The sequence below is a fragment of the Staurois parvus genome, unplaced genomic scaffold (genome assembly GCF_062004578.1).
Source record: "Staurois parvus isolate SC_StPar_1 unplaced genomic scaffold, SC_StPar_1.0 ptg000625l, whole genome shotgun sequence".
Classification (NCBI taxonomy): Eukaryota; Metazoa; Chordata; class Amphibia; order Anura; family Ranidae; genus Staurois; species Staurois parvus.
In genome coordinates this window covers 63,820-86,644 of record NW_028318421.1, presented here as the reverse complement: position 1 = coordinate 86,644, position 22,825 = coordinate 63,820, and the positions used below count along the sequence as shown (strand labels likewise).

The 22,825-nt window shown below is 40.7% G+C and overlaps 1 protein-coding gene across 1 annotated transcript in view; it reads right to left on the bottom strand.

Annotated features, from left to right (window-relative positions):
* Positions 1-22,825, bottom strand: part of CCDC138 (coiled-coil domain containing 138) — a 79,827-nt gene that overhangs the window by 35,574 nt on the left and 21,428 nt on the right. Inside the window, exons 6-7 of the mRNA XM_089693327.1 lie at positions 13,216-13,374; positions 577-696 (exon numbers count right to left, since the gene is read on the bottom strand). Of these exons, the coding sequence (XP_089549453.1) occupies positions 577-696; positions 13,216-13,374 (279 nt within the window). The remainder of the gene's footprint in view (positions 1-576; positions 697-13,215; positions 13,375-22,825) is intronic.

Sequence of the window (22,825 nt, the reverse complement as noted above, 5' to 3'; positions counted from 1 at the left end):
CCTTACATAAATGCATGCAGGAATTGGTTTAAAGTCAGAGTCAATAAAAATGTCTAAATTAAAAATTGTACCAGTTCTGCAATAAACTTGATAGGACTTGATATCCTTGTAACTGTGCCAAAGCCCCTCCACTACATGACAGCACATCAAGATAAAAGGATGTGCTTATTTCACAATGGGAATCAAGTGTTATACTTTTACAGACCACTTGCCAATAATGTTGTGAGAAGGATGAGCTACACACAGGTCTTTATCTGCAAACTTTTACCAGATTAACAACTAAAGACAAAGAGCGTCCAAAAACTGCGTAGTTTCCCCCCCAAAAAAGAGCAATTATACTAGGGTTATAGCATTTAAACTGTTATCCGTTTGTAAAACAACTAAAGCACAACATAACCAGAGCATGAAACGCCAATATAGGGAACCAGTTTTCAGTCCATGGTATGTAAACCATTTAACACCTACTCAGAAAGGTTTCTGATTGACTTATCTTGTTCTGAACTGTATTGTAATGTTTAGTGGGTCACAGTTTATTCATCTGATCCTAAGTATTATAAAACAGAGGCTGTGTCTTGCCTGTTTTTTTAGGGTGTCGTTCATTTCCTTCAAGGTGTCAAAAGAGGATTTTAGTCTTTTATTTTCTTTAATCTTCTCTTTAAGAGCTTCTGATAGATGTTTTACCTCTGCATCATGCTGCTATAAAGCAAAGAATATCACGTGTGAGAGATGGTTTTAACGATAAAAATAATTAATTCTGATTATTTGCTAAACAAAGAATTTCAAATAGGCTTTTTAAACACTTTTTTTTTTGCTGTTATGTATCCAGTAACAGAATTTTCCTAAATAAGTAGCATGAAAAAAAAAAAAAAAAAAATCAAAATGTAAAAAACAGCGCTATAAAAGGAATGAATGATATAAAATCCACAACAGCAAATATACTTTATTATGAAAAACATGGGTGGCAAGAAAGAAAACTTATAAAATATATATTAGTGATATATATATAACTTAAAATCACTCTCTCTCTCTCCAAAAATTAAAAGGAACACTTTGGGGAAAAATCTCATGCTGGATATCTATACTGATATGGACTGGGTAATGTGTTAGGAATGGAAGGATGTGCCTCAAGCTGGCTACTGTACCCACGCTGATGTGAGAGATCAGCAGTGCCTGCCCTAGATCCCGGTTCTTACCTGCGCCGCGACTCCCGGTTACTGCGCCTGCCATCCTCGCTTCCTCCTGTGGGACCCGCCTACAGCGCCAGCCACACAATACCTTGGCATTACAGCCATCTATTTGTGAGGTGCAGCACAGATGACATCCTCCTCCTTATATATTGATGCCTGATATCTACCCACTTCTTGTGAGTTTTTATAATCTTGTGTGCAATAAACTTTTATATTCATACTGCACTTAGTCTGGTGCACTTCTCTTTCTTCTCCATTTACCACAGAGTCCGGTTTACTCTAGAAAGTGCAAGCCTCACGACGGTGTCTACATTGCAGCGTTGTATATATATGTATATATATATATATATATATATATATATATATATATCATCTATCTCAATCCAGTACTGTTTGCATTACAAGGACTTTTTTCCCCTCCTTTCCCAACCCCCACCCCTCCCCCCTTCCCTTTCCTCACCACTAAAGCTGCATCATCTACTTGTTGTCCCTTTATTACTAGCATATATGATTATATATCTTAATTTCTGTTTACTGGATTATTTTGTTTAAGATTTACTGAGTGAACGTTATATCCACTACAAATTCTCTTGCGCCAATTGCATTTTTATTTTTGCCCCATCATTTGATTGAAATTAAAACTATCAACCTACAGAGGACTGAATTCAAAGACACCCGGAAAATCAAAGTGAAAAAATGATGCAGCAGGCTAGTCCATTTTGCTGAAACTTCATTTCAGCAACTCAAAATGGTACTCAGTAGTTTGTATGACCCACACGTGCGTGTATGCATGCCTGACAATGTTGGGGAATGCTCCTAATTAGACGACGGATGGATTATTTCCTCCCAGATCTGGACCAGGGCATCACTAAGCTCCTGGACAGTCTGAGGTGCAACCTGGCAGTGTCGGATGGACCGAAACATGATATCCCAGAGGTGTTCTATTGGATTTGCGAGCGGTCAGGCGAGCGTGGTGGCCATTCAATGGTATCAATTCCTTCATCCTTCAGGGACTGCCTGCATACTCTCGCCACATGAGGCTGTGCATTGTCGTGCAGCGGGAGAAACTCAGGACCCACTGCACCAGCGTAGGGTCTGACAATGGGTCCAAGGATTACATCCCAATACCTAATGGCAGTCAGGGTGCCGTTGTCTAGCCTGTAGAGGTCTGTGCGTCCCTCCATGGATATGCTTCTCCAGACCATCACTGACCCACCACCAAAACGGCCATGCTGAACGATGTTACAGGCAGCATAATGTTCTCCATGGCTTCTCCAGACCTTGTCACGTTGTCACATGTGCTCAGGATGAACCTGCTCTCATCTGTGAAAAGCACAGGGCACCAGTGGAGGACCGGACAATACTGGTGTTCAATGACAAATGCCAATCGAGCCCTATGGTGCCGGGCAGTGAGCACAGGGCCCACTAGAGGACGTCGGGCTCTCTTGCCATCTTCATGAAATCTGTTTCTGATTGTTTGGTCACAGACACTCACCAGTGGCCTGCTGGAGGTCATTTTTTAGGGCTCTGGCAGAGCTCATCCTGTTCCTCCTTGCACAAAGGAGCAGATACCAGTCCTGCTGATGGGTTAAGGACCTTCTACGGCCCTGTCCAGCTTTCCTAGAGTAACTGCCTGTCTTCTGGAATCTCCTCCATGCTCTTGGGACTGTGCTGGGAGAAACAGCAAACCTTCTGGCAATGGCACAAATTGATGTGCCATCCTGGAGGAGTTGGATTGCCTGTGCAAGCTCTGTAGGGTCCCAGTATCATCTCGTGCTGCCAGTAGTGACACTGACCCTAGCCAAATGCAAAACTAGTGAACAACAGTCAGAAAAGATGAGTAGGGAAAAAAATGTCAGTGGCCTCCACCTGTAAGACCATTTCTGTTTTGGGAGTCGTCTCATTGTTGCTCATCTAGTGCACCTGTTGTTAATCATAAACAATGTGTGTGTATATATATATATATATATATATATATATACACACACATATACATACATACATACATACACATACATACATACACACACATATACACATACATACACACACACACACACACACACACACATATATATACACCAACATATACATACACACACTTAAAATGGAACGTATGTTACACACATACATGCAATTAAAGTGGAACGTATGTTACAAAGTACAAGACTACAAACTAGAAAGGCACTGCATACCTCCATGCCCACGTAAGGATAGTTTTATAGTTGGGATACCTTTTATTCAATCTAATTTTTAGTGAGTACAGTATTATAATAAGCCAGTTTCACTATCACATGTACTTATAAATGTATATCGTATATTCTCTCATGTTTACATTTAGATAAGGAGTGTTTTTTGATCTTCATATGCTCCTGAAGAATCGGGAAAGGAAACATATAAAGCACAAGTATAAGGATGATGGAACCCCCTGATTGACTATCACCATGGATATCCACTGCAAGAATTGATCACGCATCACATAAAGAGGGAGTTCTTCCTTCCATGTGACGCTATATAACTGGTTATCATGTTTCGTACCTAATAAAATGTGTATTTTTTTAAATATTATCATTGTGATCCTTGGGGTGCCTATAAAGTCCATAGTTTTTCTCTATTCATTCAATTAATATTTCAGTTATGGGATGTGGCATGCTTTACCATTGTTTACAGTATTGGGTCTCTATGCTGCCACTCCATTTCAAGCTTTTTTGATATAGCCTGCCAGGAAAATGTATTGTTGATCTTATTCTTGTCATGTCGATCTGTGAAAGGGAAGACATGTATATTTGATGAGTCTGTCTGAAAGGTGGAGGTCACAGAGCACTGATTACTTGTGATGATTTATTTATTCACAAGAGGACACATGATATTGCACTTTGATATTGGGACTGTTTACGCACGATTTATGAACTTTCACTACGCATTTCATATGAATGCATGTCTTTATAATTGTGTGGATTTTTTATTTCTTTTTTTTAATTAATTTTAAATAAAATGTTCTGTGAAAATTTTATGGCATAGCAAGTTCATATTTATACTGGACAAACAGTGCTGCATAATTGTATATCATTTTATTCACCGATATAAAAATTACCTATGACAATGAACAGACCTGTTCCACGAAAAACGCATACTAGAACTGAAATCAGAGCTAAAAACATGTATGTCATGTATCAAACAAAGCATAAATAGACACTGCAATTATTCAAAAGGCTATCATGTATGCAACCCCACCCTATAAGTTGGGCATACATGACCCGATTTCAGGAATTCCTGATTTCAAGTTAACCATTTCTGTAAACCGAGCACTAGCTCTAATTTGCATCACCTCAAATTCATATCCCTGGAGGAAAAGACAGTGTGCTGACTTTCAAATACAAACAAGCCACTGTCAGTCCATAAGACGCCATGTACTGCACTACTTATTGAATGAACTAAGACAGTTGATGGATTTTCTTTAGGATATCAGCAAGTGGGGCAAAATATAAAACTCTAAAAAACTGACTTTCATATAACCAGACCTAATCAAAAGAACAAAAAATAAAACTGCAAACATGATAAATTGCTTCAGTGCAGTTGTGCTGGGTGTTTTCATGTAACAGAAAGAAAAACCTACTCTGTTTTCTATGCTGCAATGGATATTAGAATCTGAATTTTTATGTAATGTACTTTATTCAACAAACACTGAACACACAAAAACAAAACATAATAGCCCTAACACAAAAACGATAGGCCAGCTGATATCAAATCAGATCTGTGCAAAATAATAAGATTACAGCTGACAATTTTTTATTATCCCCCATTTTCAATTCTTGGGCACACAAATGAAGACAAAGATCTAGGTCTCAAAATACTGTGACACCTATATACCGTTGTGTTCAAAATAATTGCAGCCAGAGATCACTAACCTGATCAATCACTGTTTTTGGTAGAAATAATATTTCTACATGGCAAATAATTTACTAGCAGGTGTAGTAGAGTAATAGAAATCCAACAAACCCAACAGTCATGACATGCATGCTGCTGATTCTGTGTAATTGAATCACTAATTGAAAAGGGCATGTTCAAAATAATAGTGTGGAGTTCTATTAGTGAGGTCATTCATTCTTTGAAAAACAGGTGGCAATTATTGCCCTTATTTAAGGAAGGAAGGCAGCAAATGTTGTACATGCTGGTTACAGTGCATTTCTCTCTGAACTTCTGAGGAAGTGCAGAAAATGATAGGCTGCTCAGCTAAAATGATCGCAAATGCTTTAAAATGGCAACCAAAACCTGAAAAACATGGAAGAAAGCGAAAAACTACCGTTCGAATGGATAGAAGAATAGTCAAAATGGCCAACAATCAGCTCCAGGAAGATCAAAGAAGGTGTAAAGTTACCTGTGAGTACTGTTACAATTAGAAGACGCCTATGTGAAGCCAAGCTATCTGCAAGAAGTCCCCACAAAGTCCCACTGTTGAAAAAAAGACGTGCTGAAGAGGTTACAATTTGCCAAAGAGCACATTGACTGGCCTAAAGAGAAATGGCACAACATTTTGTGGACTGATGAAAGTAAGATTGTTCTTTTTGGGTCTAGTGGCCGGAGACAGTTTGTCAGACGAGCCCCAAACACTGAATTCAAGCCACAGTACACTGTGAAGACAGTGAAGCATGGTTGCACAACCATCATGATATGGGGATGTTTCTCATACTACGGTGTTGGGCCTATTTATCGCATACCAGGGATCATGGATCGGTTTGAATACATCAGAATACTTGAAGAGGTCAAGCTGCCTTATGCTGAAGAGGAAATGCCCTTGAAATGGGTGTTCCAACAAGACAACGACCCCAAACACACCAGTAAACGTGCAACAACTTGGTTCCAGACCAACAAGATTGATGTTATTGAGTGGCCAGCCCAATCCCCGGATCTTAATCCAATAGAAAACTTGTGGGGTGACATCAAAAATGCAGTTTCTGAGGCAAAACCAAGAAATAGAGAAGAACTGTGGAATGTAGTCCAATCATCCTGGGCTGGAATACCTATTCACAGGTGTCAGAAGTTGGTTGACTCCATGCAACACAGATGTACAGCAGTTCTCAGAAACAGTGCTTATACAACTAAATATTAATTAAGTGATTCAAAGGAAAGCAAAATCTTCAAACATTTTTCAGTTTATATAGTGAATGTTTGAGCTTGTAAAGAAGAATACAAACACTGCTATTTTTTTGAACAGTCTAATATTCACTTTTCTTCAATTTTATTAGAGGAACAACACAAATTTGATATTTTTTTCTTCATGTTTTGATTTGGAATAGAATGTGAGGTGTTCCCAATGCATTTGTGTGTATGGAAATAAAAGCTATTAGAAGGATTTTGAGCTTTATTCACTTTTTTCAACACACTGCTATTATTTTGAACACAACTGTACATCATCCTAAGATAATAAATAATATTACAGACAAATAAAAGCATTTAACAAATTTGTTTTGGTCTCCAAAGCTGGAATCTATGTGGAAGTCCACATTAGCTAATTTGTGCAAACCAGGTACAGTCATGTGTGGCTTTAAAGTGTTACTAAACCCAGGACCCTGCATCCACTATTTCTGGTCTCCAACAGTACACAGAACATGGAAATGCAATTATTTTAGTAAATATAAACTGCTAAATACCTTTTCTCATCAGCAGTATATAACTGTCTTGTGACTTCTATCAGCATCCGGCCAAGCACTGGTTAAAGCTTGTAGGTTGAGTTTTCATTCTACTCTGAGTGATCTATGAGGCTGCATGATCCCTGACCCTCTGTCTGAACAGTGCTGACTGGCCCTGTGCCAATCACATTACCCATCCCCCCAAAAAAATAAAAGCACTCTCTAGCAATACACAGTAAACTCAGCATGTGCAGAGTGCTTCCTAGGGCACTGTACTATCAGCAGATGGATTGGGGACTGTAGAAGAAGAGGAGGATCATAGAAGACAGGATCAAACAACCTTTTTACAGTGATGATTAACCCCTTAGGTTCCACAGTGAGTATAACAAGCATGCTTTACTGCATATACAGGCTGATTTTACTGTTGTGGGTTTAGTAACACGAAGATCCCTGGGAGTCAATGAGAGCCATGCTGTGTCTGTCCTTACACCAGCATTACTAAATGATTTTAGAAGGGAAATCTTGGTGTCCAATCTATGGTGACTGTATGTAAAAGGTTGTAAGCTTGCCGCACACAAAAGACTTTGTGCACTGCCACTTAATATTACATACAACCACATTTTCAGTCTGCTTCTAGTCAATAAAAGTTTATCTAACCTAATAAATTTTTTATAACTGGATTCTATACCAGGATGCAAACCTCAAGAGTGCTCTATTAGGCTGCTTTCACACGGATCTGTTTTTCTTCCGCTTTTTTTTCCCCACACTGAACTGTCTTAAAATGGAACTTTATCCATAACAACTGGATAAAAAAAATTATGTTCTTTATAAAGGAACAATTCCACATTAATAGTTATGCTAATGCATGCTGTAAATTTCCTCCAGCATTGTCCCTGTGTCCTCTAGCTGGAGGCTGCCATTTTGCTGAAGCCCAGAGCCCTGTCAGCAGATTGGCCTCTACATTTTTGACACAGTACCTAAAAACAGAGAGCAACTGAGCATGTGCAGAGCAAGGTGAGAGCGTATTTCTGGCATTAAACAGTATAGGCACTTCTTTTTATTGTTATACGTAGCTAAACCTGCAAAAGGGGTCAGCATGAAGTGACCTAGAAGGACTTAATTTTCTGACTAAAGTTCCACTTTAAAGCGGTAGTAAACTCTGAAGTTAAAAAAAATAAAAAATCTCCCTGCAAGGTAAAAGGCATATTGTGCTAGTATGCACTGCATACTAGCAAATTATAAAAGACTTACAGTACCTTGAAATGAAGCCCTCCAGCGGCACGCTGTCACTGCTGCAGAGGCTTCCATCTTTGATTGGTCTTCTTTCTGGGTTCGTGGGCTGCGGTTACTTTATTTTATGTCCTTATGCGGAGTACACACAGAGTTTTTTTTTGTTGCTCAAACTAGTCACCGTACTAAGTAACCAATGTTAAGGCAGCGATCTTCCCCTCTGAGCTACTGTTTTCTGACATGGGGACTGCCGCCCCCCACCAGAACACACAGATCAGCGCTCACAGCCCATTGGCTGCAAACGCTGATCAGGTTGTGGCTTTCCAGCCTGCTTGTTCAATAAAAGCCGGTCATTAGACCAGCTTCTGTTGGACAGACTGCTGTTCACATGGACCGAGTGTCAGCCGATTTCTATTGAACTGGCCAATATTCAGCCCATGTGTACCAGCCTTTACCCAGAACAACTGTACAGGTCAGAAAAGTCAGAGGACCTTATCTAAACACTTGTTCTGAGTCAGTGACTTAAAGGGCTAAAGAAAAGGGCTCTCTCCCCTTTCCCATTACTCCGTTTGCCTACCAGGACCAAAGAGACATATCGGAAATTTTGAGTATATGTGAGCATGCCATACACTTGCCCTCTTACATGTGATGGTGCTCATACCTCATGATTGGCTAAGGAGTATCACATGGGAAAAAGGAAATAATCCATAGCCATATGTAAGCTTTGACAAGTTGGTTTGAAACCTACATAGGACTTTCTTTTTCAAGTCCCGACAGCTGTATATAATGACAGTGGCAAGGAAAGGTAAGTATGTACTACTGGGGAGGCACAAAGCTAAGATTAAGAACATCAACTGGCAGTTATCCTGGACCAGTTACATATGCTACAAGTTTGATGTCCCAACTCCAAATTCCACCAAAACAAGGAGCTGTAATAGGAAACAATGTTTTGTCAGGGAAAATGTATAAATAATGTTAGACTGTTTTCAAGGATATGTCTGCCCATCAATTGACTATAGCAATATCGTACACTGTCTACCTGAAGGACCAAGGCTCACAGGGGCATATGTCGAAGAGCACAGGGCACCCTTCAGACATACTAAACTGTTGCACAATTCGTAAAACATGTCCATCTGCTTACACTATGAGGGAGATGTACTAAAACTGGAGCACACAGAATCTGGGGCAGCTGTCCATAGTATCCAATCAGCTTCTAAGTTTTGTCAAAGCTTAATTGAACAAGGTGAAGGTAGAAGATGATTGGGTAACATGCACAGCTGCACCAGATTCTCTGCCTTACCACTACTAAGGTTTACACAATACACTTGTTTAGCTAGCATCAGCAAAGTAGTTTGTTTTAACTATGTTGTAACCATTAAATTACTGAATTACCATGACATAGAAATGTAGTAAATGGCGGAACTATCTTTTTTCTTAGCAGGACTGACATATTATACATCTGCTCTGTAGTAAAGAGGATACAAAATTCTTTATTTAAAAAGACAAAAAAGCAACATGCAAAACACAGTAACTTGTAGAAACCAATTGTAGCAATGGTACCTTGCTCTATCTACTCTAAAAAAAGATAAAAACAAGATTTGCTCTTGGTACTGCATTTTAAATGTGTTTGGCCCCACATCCAATCACTCTCCAAATGTTGCCACCTTAATCTCATAACATCTTCAACATACGCCCATTCTTACACACCACCACAAAACTACAATTCACTTCTTTGTTATTCCTCACCTCAACTATTGCAACTCCCTTTTCATTGGCTACCTTTACATAGGCTATTCCCCCTTCAGTCCATCATAAATGCTGGTGTCAGATTAATCTATATTACCAACCGTTCAGTGTCTATAACTCCCTCTGCCAATTCCTCCAGTGGCTTTCCCTCACCTAACGAATAAAATGCAAAAATATCCACAACTCTGCCCCAAGCTACATCACCAACTTTGTCCAACTATCTCCTATTTTGTCCACCTTTAGGTGATCCCTGAACACCCTATCTCTTCAGGGAGGACTATCCTGACTCCAACTAATAAACTGTAATTTTTCTGTTTCCATCAGTTGATCCCTAATAGTTATTACTTTTTGTATCACTTGATCCTCCCTTTTAGATTGTAAGTGCCAATGAGCAGGGCCCTCTAATCCCTCTTGTATTGAAATTGTAATGTAACTGTACAGTGTCCCTCCATTTTGTAAAACACTGCACAAACTCAGTTATTATACAGAATGTATAAAGCATCGGCAAAGTGAAGGCTTGAGCTTAGTGGAGTATTAGAAGAAATGTGTGTTTTACATTTACAGACAGAGCAAAAAGGCAAATCATAACTACAGTTTATTAGGAAGTAGAACTATCACTGCAAAGATATGTGCTAAAGTGGTTCTAAAGGCAGTAGGTTTTTTACCTTAATGCATTCTATGCATTGAGGTAAAAAACCTGCTACATGCAGCCCCCCCTCAGCCCCCCTTATATTTACCTGAGCCCAATCGTGATCCAATGATGTGCACAAGAGCAGTGGCTCTCTCTCCTCATGGTTCAAGGACAGCCAATGGGTCTTGCTGCCGTCAATCACACTCAGTGAGGAGAGAGTGAGGGGCAGGGCCAAGCCTCGCTTTGTGTCAATGAACACACAGAGCTGGCTCGGGAGCAAGTAAGCATGAGTGCCCTATTGCAAGCAGCTTGTTATGAGGGCACACAATTGGGGGGGGGGGGGGCAAGGAGCGCTGGCAGGGGCCCCGAGGAGGATCAGGACTGCTCTGTGCAAAACTATTGCACAGAGCAGGTAAGTATGACATTTTTGAAAAATAAAACATTTTGATTATAATCACTTTAAATTCACAACCATGAGTTGAGAAATATTAACACACTTAAAGTGATTCTAAAGGGGTTTTTTTTCTTTAAATAACAAACGTCATACTTACCTGCTCAGTGCAATGGTTTTGCACAGATCAGCCCTGATCCTCTTCTTCTTGGGTCCCCCACTGGTGCTCCTGGCTCCTCCACCTTGACCAATGCCCCCAATAGCAAGCCACTTCCTTTGTGGGCACTGGTGCTTGCTTGCTCCTGATCCCCGCTCTAAGCTTCCATAAGACAAAGAGCCAAGGCTTGAGCCCCGTTCTCTCCTCATTGACTCAATGGCTGTGATTGACAGCAGTAAGAGCCAGTGGTTCCCGCTGCTGTGTCTCAGCTACAGAGGAGAGAGTCCTGGGACAGCTGAGGCTCCCGTGCACATCGCTGGATCGAGAGAGCGCTCAGCTTAGTATTAGAGGTGACTGTGAGGGGAGCAGCACACAGAAGGTTTTTTACCTTCATGCACAGAATGCATGAAGGTGGAAATCCCTAAGCCTTTACAAAATGACAGTTTACTGTAGTTGTATACCCCACTAATGGAGTACTTTTCCATAGCCTCCTGTAAAACAGCACAAACTCCTAGCCCTCCCCCAAAGAAAACCTTTGTAGAATATTGTCGTATACCACAATTAAATCTCACCAGTGAATACACTGTCTGCACAATCATTAGGCAAGTGAGTATTTTGACTAAAATCATAATTTTTATGCATATTGTCTAACTCCAAGCTGTATAAACTTGAATGCTTATTGGATTTAAGCATACCAGGTGATTTGTGTTTGTGTAATGAGGGAGGGCGTGGCCTATGGAGACCAACATCCTGTATCAAGGTAATAATTATTAGGCAGCTTCCTTTTCTCAGGTAAAATGGGCCAAAAAAAAAGGTTTAATTGACTGTGAAAAGTCAAAAATTTTAAAAAGTCAGAGGGATGCAGCACTCTTGAAATTGCTAATGGGGCGTGATCACAGAACCAAACGTTTTGCTGCAAATAGTCAACAGGGTCGCAAGAAACGTGTCGAGAAAAACAAAAACACAAATTAACTGCCAAAGATTTGAGAAGAATCAAAACGTGAAGCTACCAGGAATTCATTATTCTCCAGTACTGTCATATTCCAGAACTGCAACCTACCTGGAGTTCCCAGAAGTACAAGATGTTCAGTGCTCAGAGACAAGGTCAAGTTAAGGAAAGCTGAAACCCGACCACCATTGAACAAGACACAAATTGAAATGTCAAGACTGGGCCAAGAAATATCTGAAGACAGATTAATCAAAGGTTTTATAGACCGATGAGATGAGCGTGACTCTTGACGTACCAGATGGATGGGCCCGTGGCTGGATCAGTAACGGGCACAGAGCTCCACTTCAACTCAGACGCCAGCAGGGTAGAGGAGGGGTACTGGCATTGGCTGTTATTATTAAAGATGAGCTAGTTGGACCTTTTTGGGTTGAAGATGGACTCATAATCAAATTCCAAACCTACTGCCAACTTTTAGAAGACACTTTCTTCAAGTAGTGGTACAGGAAAAAGTCTGCATCTTTCAAGAAGACCATAATATTTATGCAGAACAATACTCCATCGCATGCATTGAAGTACTCCACTGCATGGCTAGCAAGTAAAGGTCTTAAAAATTAAATAATGACATGGCCCCCTTCCTCACCTGACCTAAATCCTATTTAGAACTTGTGGGCCCTTCTTAAACAGGAGATTCACAGTGAAAGAAAACACTAGACCTCTCTGAACAGTGTCTGGGAGGCTGTGGTTGCTGCTGCACAATCACAACTGACAGACTCCATGAATGGAAGGCTTATGACTGTTATTGAAAAGAAGAGTGGCTAAATTAGTCACTGATTTTTTTTTTTTTTCTTTAAATATCAGAAATGTTTATTTGTAAATTTTGAGTTGTTCGTTTATTATTCTCACTTTAACAGATGAAAATAAACAAACGAGATAGGAAAATGTTTGTTTTTCATTTAGTTGTATAATAATTCTGTGCATTAATAGTTGCCCAATAATTGTGCAAACATATATATTCTACTAATAAAGCCAAAACCTCACTTTTACTTTCTTAAATATTCAGGTTTGAGGTTTATTAATATTTTGGATTGACCGAGAGCACTGTAGTTTTTCAATAACAAAATGAATCCTCAAAAATACAACTTGCCTAATAATTGTGCACACAGTATAAAATCAGTCACTGCATCACCTAGTCCTGGTAATTCTGTGAAATGTCAAGATAGTCCGATTCCACTTTTCTAATTAGAAATTTGCCAAAATCTCTTAAGTGAGACAAAGATCAGAAAATTAAAATTACCTCTTTCATTATCCCAAATTTTTCATGCACAATCTCTTCAACACTTTTAATTTTGCTGAGAGTAGCTTGATGCTTGAATAACATGTCTTCTCTGTCTCGTAAACACTGCTCCCGTTTCTTTAGTTGAAGTGAATACTCATGCTGTGACATCCTTTCTTTCTATAGAAATACATGGTTGTATTAATAAAAGTCTTTAAAGCTGTTAAGTAAGACACCATGATGATAACACAAATAGATATATTGATTACGATTCATTTTGCAATCATATCCCTGCAAGCTTGACTCATTCTAGTTTGTTGCACATACAGATGTAAAACAGAAGCCTTGTATGCCTACATTACCAGACCTGATGTACTCAATCTAACAGATCCATATATGGTGACTAGTCCATAATACCAAAACATATACAACTGAAATGCTGTAGTTTGTCAGACAACAAAAGGAGGTCCACACTACATCACTTCTACCTAAAATATATAAGAAAGGTTTTCTTATTACTAGATTGAGCTCTATTTAAACAGGTTTTACCATCCAACCCTTTTTAAATGTACATTTTGCTGGAAACTGATTTAAAGAAGAACAATTATAATCACTTTTTAAAAATAATTGTTGAACCTCCTACAGGACCATGCAGCACTTGATCCTGTTTTGATAATGCTGCAGTTCCAGAGCTACCGTGGTTGACAGAATGCCATTCAGCCCCCCACCACTGTCTGACCATGTTGCATTATATTTATTTATTATTTTTCAGGATGATTGTTTTATTATGTGTTTTATGTTGTTAATGTGTGTGGGACATGGTTCTCTGTGTGAGAATGGCATCAAACATTTCATTTTACAATGATAATAAAGACCGTCTATTCTATTATTCTATAACAGTTGCACAAATCCCCACTGATCTCTGCATATATTATTATTATTATACTATTTAATGAGAATCTGAGAAAGTGGACAGGGGCTTCAGTGCTAACTTTAGTTCTCACTTAGGAACACATAAATTGGAGTTCAGCCTGCTGTGAAGCTGCAGCACAAAACGTCCAAGAAAAATTAAGTTCTTTTATTTCCCAACTACGGCATGGATCTAAATGAGACCAAGTGCTCTATGTACTTGGTTCACTGGGGGAATCAACAAAAATGAAAAAAACAAAAAACTAACATAATAGTTAATTCTTCTCCACTCTAATCACAACTAAAAGCAGTATTTTGTCTTTCTTTCTTTGCAGGTATTTTTCATTTTTCTTCAGCCTTAATTCTGCACAATATATATCTCAATTTAAGTGCTCTTACAAAAGAGGACTGCAGGATACAGTGGTGCACATTCAATCTACCTTTGCATATGTATGCACCATTTGTGTTTTAAAATGGACTGAGTTGGACTGTGTAGGTGCTACTTTTAAAGGATAAGTTCAACTTTTAACAAACAATAATAAATACACATTTTTTTTGCAGGTAAAAGAATGTGCATTTACTATTTTTTGTTTTAGGAGCCTGTAAAGCATTGCTCCAGTGCTCAGCAGATCCACTTTTAAAAAACAATTGTGACAGCTAGCAGGGGAAGAAAAGCTCCCAGCTAGCTATCACAATGGGGGATGGGGTGGAGCTTGAGCTGGTCCTTTTGTAAGATGTTACACCCTGAATATGGGTGTAACATTTATTTATTATTTATTTCAGGTACTTCTACAGTCAGGTCCATAAGTATTAAGACATCGACACAATTCTAACATTTTTGGCTCTATACACCACCACAATGGATTTGAAATGAAACAAACAAGATGTGCTTTAACTGCAGACTGTCAGCTTTAATTTGAGGGTATTTACATCCAAATCAGGTGAACGGTGTAGGAATTACAACAGTTTGCATATGTGCCTCCCACGTGTTAAGGGACCAAAAGTAATGGGACAGAATAATAATCATAAATCAAACTTTCAGTTTTCAATACTTGGTTGCAAATCCTTTACAGTCAATTACAGCCTGAAGTCTGGAACGTATAGATATCACCAGAAGCTGGGTTTCATCCCTGGTGATGCTCTGCCAGGCCTCTACTGCAACTGTCTTCAGTTCCTGCTTGTTCTTGGGGCATTTTCCCTTCAGTTTTGTCTTCAGCAAGTGAAATGCATGCTCAATCGGATTCAGGTCAGGTGATTGACTTGGCCATTGCATATCATTCCACTTCTTTCCCTTAAAAAACTCTTTGGTTGCTTTTTCAGTATGCTTTGGGTCATTGTCCATTTGCACTGTGAAGCGGCGTCCAATGAGTACTGAAGCATTTGGCTGAATATGAGCAGATAATATTGCCCGAAACACTTCAGAATTCATCCTGCTGCTTTTGTCAGCAGTCACATCATCAATAAATACAAGAGAACCAGTTCCATTGGCAGCCATACATGCCCACACCATGACACTACCACCACCATGCTTCACTGATGAGGTGGTATGCTTAGGATCATGAGCAGTTCCTTTCCTTCTCCATACTCTTCTCTTCCCATCACTCTGGTACAAGTTGATCTTGGTCTCATCCATAGGATGTAATTCCAGAACCGTGAAGGCTTTTTTAGATGTTGTTTGGCAAACTCTAATCTGGCCTTCCTGTTTTTGGGGCTCACCAATGGTTTACATCTTGTGGTGAACCCTCTGTATTCACTCTGGTGAAGTCTTCTCTTGATTGTTGACTTTGACACACATACACCTACCTCCTGGAGAGTGTTCTTGATCTGGCCAACTGTTGTGAAGGGTGTTTTCTTCACCAGGGAAAGAATTCTTCGGTCATCCACCACAGTTATTAAGTAAATATAAAACATAAGGAATGCTGCGCTACATTCAAATCAAACAAAATGTGAATGTGGGATCCCAAAATATTAAATAAAAAAATTAAATAAAAAAAATGTGACAATGTTATCAAAACAGGTCTATACGTGCTTACTGATAATAACATAAATCAAATAAATAGCTCAAAAACATGTGGGAACACAAAAAACAATATCTATATATATGTGCATAAACCAAAAAAACACACATATATAATGTAATCACACGTGCCTATTGTGAAGTGAAAAATAACCATAATAATGGTACACACAAACTTATATCTCAAAGTCCAAAATATAAATATTGTTGGTGAACCAAACAGTAAACGGTGCTTCCAAATTGTACGGTTAGTGACCACAGGTGAAAACTCGTGCAGGTTTCTGGGTGTATACAGATCTGCGAATCCAACCACCATCTGAATTAGCCTCTCACCTTATCCCTTCGACCCTTGCGGATCAAAGAGCAGTAGTGGATCCCTCTCACAGATCCTCCAGGCATCAAAACACTCCAAAGACAGTTTTCTCAGAGTATAATATTCCCACTATGGCTCTTCTCCAGGAAAAGTTGTAATATCAATCTCTCAAAATGAGACAAAGGAATCCTCCCATAGTGTAGTATATTTAATTATACCATAGGAACATGTAGCATATTTACATTGAAACTTACGTAGATGCCAGTCCAAGAACAAACCTCATGCTTTCAGATGAGGATATATCTGTTGGGTGTACAGCTGCATGCACAGGTGTACCAAGATGGCCGCCACGCCGGAAATACGTCACCGCGTTAAGCCAAGTCCAAGAACAAACCTCATGCTTTCAGATGAGGATATATCTGTTGGGTGTACAGCTGCATGCACAGGTGTACCAAGATGGCCGCCACGCCGGAAATACGTCACCGCGTTAAGCCCTGGTGTTGCTGAGCTCACCGGTGCGTTCCTTCTTTTTAAGAATGTTCCAAACAGTTGTTTTGGCCACGCCTAATGTTTTTGCTATCTCTCTGATGGGTTTGTTTTGTTTTTTCAGCCTAATGATGGCTTGCTTCACTGATAGTGACAGCTCTTTGGATCTCATCTTGAGAGTTGACAGCAAGATTCCAAATGCAAATAGCACACTTGAAATGAACTCTGGACCTTTTATCTGCTCATTGTAATTGGGATAATGAGGGAATAAACACACACCTGGCCATGAAACAGCTGAGAAGCCAATTGTCCCATTACTTTTGGTCCCTTAACACGTGGGAGGCACATATGCAAACTGCTGTAATTCCTACACCGTTCACCTGATTTGGATGTAAATACCCTCAAATTAAAGCTGACAGTCTGCAGTTAAAGCACATCTTGTTCGTTTCATTTCAAATCCATTGTGGTAGTGTATAGAGCCAAAAATGTTAGAGTTGTGTCGATGCCCCGATATTTATGGACCTGACTATATAGCACTGTCAATTTACGCAGCACTTTACATAAATATTGTACATTCACATCAGTCCCTAACCCTCAAGGGGTGTACAATCTAAGGTCCCTAACTTACATTCATACATATACATACTCTGGACAATTTAGACAGGATCCAATTAACCTACCAGCATGTCTTTTGGAGTGTGGGAGGAAACCAGAGTACCCGGAGGAAACCCACGCAGGCACAGGGAGAACATGCAAACTCCAGGCAGGTGGTGCCGTGGTTGGGATTCGAACTAACGACCCTAGGCTGCCAGGCGGAAGTGCTAACCATTTAGCCACTGTGCTGCCCATGTAACGAAAGGTGAACTTATCCTTTAAATAATAATCCTACTGTATTATATTCAAATGCATAGAACTCATTTGGGGGGGGGGGGTTACTAAAACTAGGGCAGACAGAATCTGGAGCAGCTGTGCATAGTAACCTATCAGCTTTTAACTTCAGCTTCTTCAGTTATGCTCTGAAGATGAAAGCTAGAAACTCACTGGTTGCACAGCTGCTCTTTATTCTGTTTGTTTCAGTTTTAGTAAATTCACCTGTGTGCTATTTCATTGTAACGGACAGATCAGGGATGCACAACCATTACACGCAACTAATGTGTTTGATGATGTAGCAAAAAAAAATTACAACAAAAAAAATATTTCAGTTTTAAATATACCAAAAACACTTATAGAAAAACGTTTTGGTTTTGTATTTCTGATAAGTGCAAAAAAAAAAAAAAAAAAAACAGAATTAGACTTACCGGTAACTCTATTTCCTGACGCCAACATGGCAGCATACATGTGATATAGCTCCGCCCCTATATTCACCCACAGGAGCTGTGTATATTTATAAAAGTCTGACTGAGAGCCAGGGGCGGACTGACAACTCATGGGACCCCCGGGCAATAGGGGATCATGGGGCCCCTGTGTCCTTGCCCAAACTCCAAAAAGCCTATGAAAAAGGTACCATGGGCATCTCATGGGGCCCCCTACTGACTCCGAGCCCTTGGTCAGCGCCTGAGTTTCCAAATGTTCAGTCCGCCCCTGCTGAGAGCAACCTCCCCCATTCTCCTTTTTGTCATCAAGATCTACACCTGCAAGATGTTGCGATAAGTCCCTACCTGCCGAATGAGTTGGACTCCGTCTCGGCTCAGCCTCTCCCAGCGCAGTCCTGCATCTTAGGTTACTAAATGCACCAACAAGGTGGGGAGCCCCTCCTAGTGGTCTTTTGGGGCTGAGGAGTTCTCTAACAAGAGATGCCAGAACCTCATGATCTGCAGCTGAGCTGGAGTTTGTTTGCTGCAGTCCATGCTCCATGTGTTTCTCTGCACACCTGAGTAGGCTCATGGTGCTGGAGTTAGTGCTGCCTCTTTTCTCCCACAGTTTAGTGCTATCCTTTTTGTCTTCCTCCCTTGCCTCTAGCTTCATTAGATTTTGTCATTTTTCCTTTGTGAGAGTGATTTGAGGGGTTTTCTTTTGTCCTTTTTTTTTCCTTTCACCTGTGACCAGCGTGTGTACACGATCCGGTCCGAAGTTTGTGGCCATTTCCAATCTCATGGCTGGCTATGGCATCCACACATACACTGTGCAGAGGGCCTCCTGTAGTGACCATGTTTGTTAAGGCATGTGCAGGCTTACGCATGTGCAAGATGGGTTTGCACTTGAAACATCATCTGTTTTTCCTTGCTTGTGCTGCAGATCAATGAGGGGAGGGAGATGATTCAGGCACATATCTTAGATCTGTTTGCTTCTTTTTGTGAGTCTTTCATTTTAGTTTCTGCGCAGTGCTGACATCCTTGCTCCAACATGAACCTTATGCCACATAACCAAGACCTACATGTACTCAGGCAGGGACCATCAGTGTGGTAAGTAAGAAGATCAAAAAGAATGCCTTTCCATGAACGTGGCTTTCATCTTCTGGTACAACCTAGCCCGCTCTCGCTTAGCATCCCTAGGGGTCTGATTATGTCCATATTTCTGTGCTCAAAGCGGTACATTTTTTTGCATGGAGATATGTATTTTTTTTATTGTAGGCCTGTAATTTTTAGGAATAACTCACTGAAATCTGTCCGAACAAGATCCTAGTAAACATCCCGGGTAGGATAAAACTTGAAACACGAAATCATAAATTATAATTTAATAAATAATCATAATAAATTTAATTCAGTAATATAATCAAACCAAAAACACTGAAATTTGAAATATAGCGCCAAGTTCGCACATCACTGAGCAAAGTCGCAAAATCGTTTTCAGTGTCTGATGATGAATTTCCCCACGAATCATTATCACTCAATTCTGCAAGTAGTTCTAATTTACTATCGCTGTTCTCTAGCTGGTCTAAAACCGCTTTTGACCTAAAGGGACGTTTCCAGGCAGAAAGAACAGTAAAAATGCAGGCAGGGCACAGGACAAAATGTATGTGAAATGGTTTGATACAGTAATGTTTTACTATGTGATTTTAGTGAATATCACTTTTACAACTTTCAAACTTCCTGCCAGTTCCGTTCCCCGTACGTCCCGACCTCGCAGGGAACGGAACCCAGAAGACAGATGCCGGCAACGCCGGAGGACATTGCCGGGGACGCTGCAGGGGGGACATCGCGGGAGCGCAGGACAAGGTAAGTGAAGAGATCCCGGAGCAGCACTGCAACGTATTCCAGAGTGTAGCTCGGGGTTACCGCTTGTGGTACTGAAACTTTACCCCGAGCTACACTCGGGAATACCGCCAGGGAGGTTAAGGTCAAGCTAAAATAGCGTTGCCATGGCATGATGAGTCCAGTCGCTCTTCCACCTCCGCAAGTCTCACCCAGGATGCACATACTGTAAAGTTCCCAGTGAGTGTTGGCATCTCTGCTTCCCTGAGCTCTAAGAGGGACAAAGTGCTTAGCCTGCGGCATGGACCGAATACCAGACTAACATGTCTGATGATATTGCCGCTGAAACCTCTCGAAGGACAAAGGAGGCTAGGAGCCAGCAAGTCATGGTCCTTCATGGATAAATAGTTAATGATCCTCTGAGTTCTCCAACCACTTATGCCAGCAGACTCCGGGCACAACATCAAGAAAGCAGCCCTGCACATGAGTACAGGGCACCACAGTGCCAAGGAGGCCCCAAACCCATCATAGCCATCTTTATTCCTGGCTCTGGAGGCACTCACTTTTGCCATGCACCTGGCTTCACCAGAGGTTGAAGAAGGTCAATCATCCTCCTTGAAAAGGCTAAGCAGGGTGTCTCTTGGGTCCAGTCATTCATTAGGGTAGCAGACCCAGAACAGGATGACCCAGATGACTGCCTTTTGAAGTCAAAACATACTTCATGTTTTCAAGGCACAGCCTTCCATTCTCCCTGGTGAATGGAAGGATGAAGAGGATGTTTCAAGAGAAGTGGCAATAACGGTATGAAGTTTTTCATTAGTAAGCAGCTGCAAAATGATACCCTATCCAGGAGGAAAATGCCACTTCTCTGTTGAAGATAATAGCACTGCCACATGCCAACGTACTTAACATGCATTGCAGTAACACACATTACAGCACTGCAAAGATATGGACAATACTAAACTAACTATTAAAGGCCCTATAAAAAGACTACATGAGATCACTTTTCAGAGGAGCAGCTATGTTATCTGCACATGCAAACAAGCCCTAATGCTCATGTTTGACAGGCAGCTCTGTATACCAATCAGCATCCATACGCTAAGCACTATTTCAAGAGCTGTCAATGGTTGGTCTGGCCTTCTTCTTCATAGGAGGTCAAGGCTCAGGTGAGTTCTCTCGGCTAGTTTGGCCCACTTTACATTTCAAGACTCAAGACTATTTCACCGGAATGAGAACCTTCAAGAGCTGGTGGAAGAGTGTGAAAAGGCACCTTTCTGAAGAAAGAACAGCCATGGTCCATTTTGTTCCTTTCAACCCCTACAGGAGTTCTGTTGAGAGGAACCCCCCGCCAGGCTACTGTGGCTGATTCAGCGCAGAGATGGTAAAGCCCATTTTTGAGATCCAAGGCTGGATCCATCATTACTTGAATGGTATTCTATGGTAAAACTTGGTTACTTTTGGTGGTTCAGACATCGCCCTCTAGAATTATTCTTCATCCAGACCAGTGTAACATTTTCTGCTAAAGAGGTGGATGTCCTCTTTCAGTACAGCAATAATATGACTGCAAAGAGCATTGATTCCAAGTCCTCCCTCACAGACTTTTTATTCTCTTTGGTGTCGGTATGAAGAAGACTGAAGATTCAACTGGTGCTGAGTTTAGCCACTTGCCCTCCAGAGGATTTACCCCCCTTTCTGACCAGGCCATTTTTTGCATTACGGCGCTGAGTAACTTTAACGGACAATTGCGCAGTCATGTAAGTGCTGCACCCAGATGAAATTTTCGGACACGAATTGAGATTTCTTTTGGTGGTATTTGATCGCCTGTGCTTTTTTTATTTTTTGCGCTATAAGCAAAAAAAGACGAACAATTTTGAGAAAAAAATATTTCCCACTTTTTACTATTAAACATGTCCAGTAAAAAAATTTTACAAAATCAAATTTTGTCAAATTTAGGCCAAAATGTATTCTGCTACATGTCTTTGCTAAAAAAAAATCCCAATATGTGTAAATTAATTGGTTTATGTGAAAGTTATACAGCTTACAAATGGCGGTATAGATACTGGGATTTTTTTTTCCCCTACTAGTAATGGCAACGATCAGCGACTTTTAGCGGGACTGCGGCGGGCATTCTGACACTGGGGGGGGGGGGGGACTAACTTGGTGTCACTGACATCCCAAGTGACACCAATACAGTGATCAGTGCTAAAAAACAGCACTGACACTGTACTAATGACAGTACCGACTCTGGGCAGGAAGGGGCTAACGTGAGGGGCGATCAAAGGGTTAACTGTGTGTAGGGAGTGTTTTACTAGGGGTCAGGGGGTGTGTGCTTCACTGTAGGCACACTGATCGGGATGGATGTGCGGCGCACAGCCATCCCGAGCAGTGTGCCCGAGCTGACAGGGAGGAAGACTGTTTGTAAACAAAAAACAAACAGTCTTTCTCCCCGTCGGTGTCGGTAATCACCAGGCGCCAGCGGGTAATTACTGGCCAGGACCCGGTGATTGACATCCGCGAATGGCGGTGGAGTAGGAAATGCAAAATCACATGTAATCACGTATACCTGTACCAACATGTAGCAGTATATCTTCTATACGGCGGCCTGTAAGCGGTTAAAGAAACTGTGGGGGATTGACAATTCCAGTTTGCATACCTTCTTTCATGGCTCTCCACCTCCCAGATGACCTTTACGAAGGTCCTAATCTCTGTGTAGCCCCTCTGAGGAAACAAAATGCATCCATCATTACTTGAATGGTATTCTACTGTTAGCCCAGA